This window comes from Asparagus officinalis, unplaced genomic scaffold (assembly GCF_001876935.1).
Source record: "Asparagus officinalis unplaced genomic scaffold, Aspof.V1 AsparagusV1_Un1477, whole genome shotgun sequence".
NCBI lineage: Eukaryota > Viridiplantae > Streptophyta > Magnoliopsida > Asparagales > Asparagaceae > Asparagus > Asparagus officinalis.
In genome coordinates, this window is record NW_017973736.1 from 9,580 (window position 1) to 12,175 (window position 2,596).

Genomic DNA, 2,596 nt, shown 5'->3' on the forward strand with positions numbered 1-2,596 from the left:
TGAAGCCTAAGTAGGGATGAGTCAACACCTAACACGTGTTGCCAGGTAGCCTATTCCCGTAACAAGGGCGAAGCCTATGTATTCAAAATCATAGCACAAAGCCTCAGAGAATTTACTCTCTTAACACAACGTTACATGTGGAACGGACCTAGACAATCCGCATGCTAGCCCGATTCAAACGGTGATCGGTAAAGGCACATCAAACCCGTTGAAGGCTGGGGGTTTGCCAAAAATTCCAAAGTCTATGTCTAACACACATGGCCAGTTTAATCTTTTTCAAGGCCTCCTTCAACCTAGCCACTTCCTCACGGCCGGAATCCAAAGAGCTGAGTAACCCGGCTCTATCGGTATCCTTCCTCGCCACAGTAGCCATCAGCTGCGCAACGGAACTCTCATGTGACTGAAGCTCGCGGCCGATGGAAGATCTCAGGTCGCGCCACTGTGCCAGCCTATGCTCCATCTGAGAAGACACGAAGGAAGAAGCCCCATTAGCCTTCAATTCCTTCAACTCTCGGATCTCCGACTCCAGAACAGTAAAATCGGCGGTGAAGGAGTCGGTCAGCTCTGGGTACCCTTCTTCTCTGATCATCGTCATGTAGCGAGAAAAGGAACGCCTGAACTGATCGAAGCAATATCCTCGATGAAGAAGTTTCTCGATCATGCCGTTAAAAAATACGGTAAAAAGGCCGAGGTCTGTACGAAAAATGTCTTTGTCTGGATCGGTATCGGCCAGAAGAGTGCGGACACGCTCATATAGAGATGATCGAGATCCTACAAGCAACAGTGTGGAAAGCTAAGAGATTGTCGAATACGATAAGAAAATTTAAAAGCAAATTCCGAGCATACCAACGCCAACGGAGGTCCCTTCGGGCTGAGGTCTGACAGGCTCCGAGATAACGGCATGAGTAGTCGTGGAGGGTATTTCAACCCCTGTAGGCAAATCGGTTATACCTCTCGGCTGCGGCGGGGAGACACCGCTTTTATGCAAACTATCGATCCCAGAAACTGTAGTGGCATCAGGCACAACGGCTGGTCCTATAGTTACATTTCTTTATTAGTCAAAATGGAAATTTAGACAAATAAGGAGAATCAGGATGATAAGATCATCTGCATACCTGCAAGTCCATCGTCCTCAGGTACACGGGGAATGCCAGGAGTCGTAAGAGTATCGGTCCTGGTGGCTGGTCCTATGATTACACCCATCTATTAGTCAAAAAATCAGACAAAAGATCAGGCAAAAGGAAGGGAATCATATATATACCTGTGAATGAATCACTCTCAAAGGGTAGTCTCACGGTTCCTCTGGTGGCCTGTTCAGCCAGCATGTCGACTAATAATCCAATGTCGGGTCCCGAGAAACTTGGTGCAGAGACACACCCCTGTTCCTCGAAACCTACATCATGAAAGGCCTCATCCTCAACTGGCTTCTCTATTACGACATCTGCAGAATAATTTAAGTGTTGGATGGTGCAGAGACACACCCCTGTTCCTCGAAACCTACATCATGAAAGGCCTCATCCTCAACTGGCTTCTCTATTACGACATCTGCAGAATAATTTAAGTGTTGGATATATGTATAAGAAGATGGGGAAAGAAGGAAAAGCTCAGAGGTACCTGCAGAAGGAGCAAAAAATTCCTTTTCCCCAATATCCATGCTTGGGTTCCTAAAGTTACCTGAAAGAAAGCGAAGCACCAAAAAATAATGAATCCTGAATTCCCTAAATGCTACTCGAGGAGGGTATCATCGGAATTAGATATACCTGAACATAGAATGGCGGGCTCAACGCTATTAACCTGCTCAGTATCAAGGTTTGTATCGACATCCATGGAATCGTCACGAATGGCGTCACACATCTGCTGCATGAAGCTATCCAGATTATCAGAACCAGGGAATACAGGATCCGGTGGAAGTTCGCCCTCTAGCTCTTCATCGTCCTCCATCCTGTCTCTGCTCGAGAGAGAAGGTTTGGCAGGCTTCTTCCCCTGTTTCCTAGCAAGCTCAGCCTTACGAGTAGCCATCATAGTGACTTGAACCAAGTGCTCAGACTGCAACTCTAAAAGACTCCTCACACCTATGGACTCATTGGCAGAAAGGAACCACTTGCAACTAAGGAAAGTAATCAACGACTTACGCCTAGATGAAGGAAGAGCAAAATGGGCTCCAGTGCAGCCCACCATAGTCCATAGCCATGTCCGAACGCCGTCAATAAGCCCTCCCTCAACCTTCAAACCACGGCTCGGATTCCCAACATATAGTTGGTCATAGCCAAACTGACGAGCAAAACGGCAGGGAAGGTAAGGCTCTATGTGGCAACGATTCTTCACCCGGAGAACGAGATACCCAACGTGGATGTTTACCAACCAGCGGAAACAACCAACGTCAAGAGCAGTCCGATCAGTTCTGGGTTTCTCCTCATCAATCAGCACATCACCATAGCGACCCGAAAAGCGAGGAAAACACTTGAAGAACTCCCAGCTCTTACGAACTTGAAGCTCTCGTTGTACATCACTGAATGTTTTCCCGAGCCATCTGCTCCTCTCCAACAGCTGCATGAAAGGAACAGGGACATCAACAGTGCTGGGCGCCGACATCAAG

General features: G+C 47.6%; 1 protein-coding gene across 1 annotated transcript; it reads right to left on the reverse strand.

Annotated features, from left to right (window-relative positions):
• Positions 1-257: 257 nt before the first annotated feature.
• Positions 258-2,019, reverse strand: LOC109828444 (the record flags this gene model as incomplete). The annotated part of the gene is made up of 6 exons (XM_020395442.1): positions 1,761-2,019; positions 1,615-1,674; positions 1,262-1,441; positions 1,116-1,187; positions 847-1,035; positions 258-771 (listed from the first exon to the last, which is right to left on the reverse strand). Coding segments are annotated over exons 1-6 (1,274 nt in total), but the record flags the coding sequence as incomplete, so codon positions are not given.
• Positions 2,020-2,596: the final 577 nt, after the last annotated feature.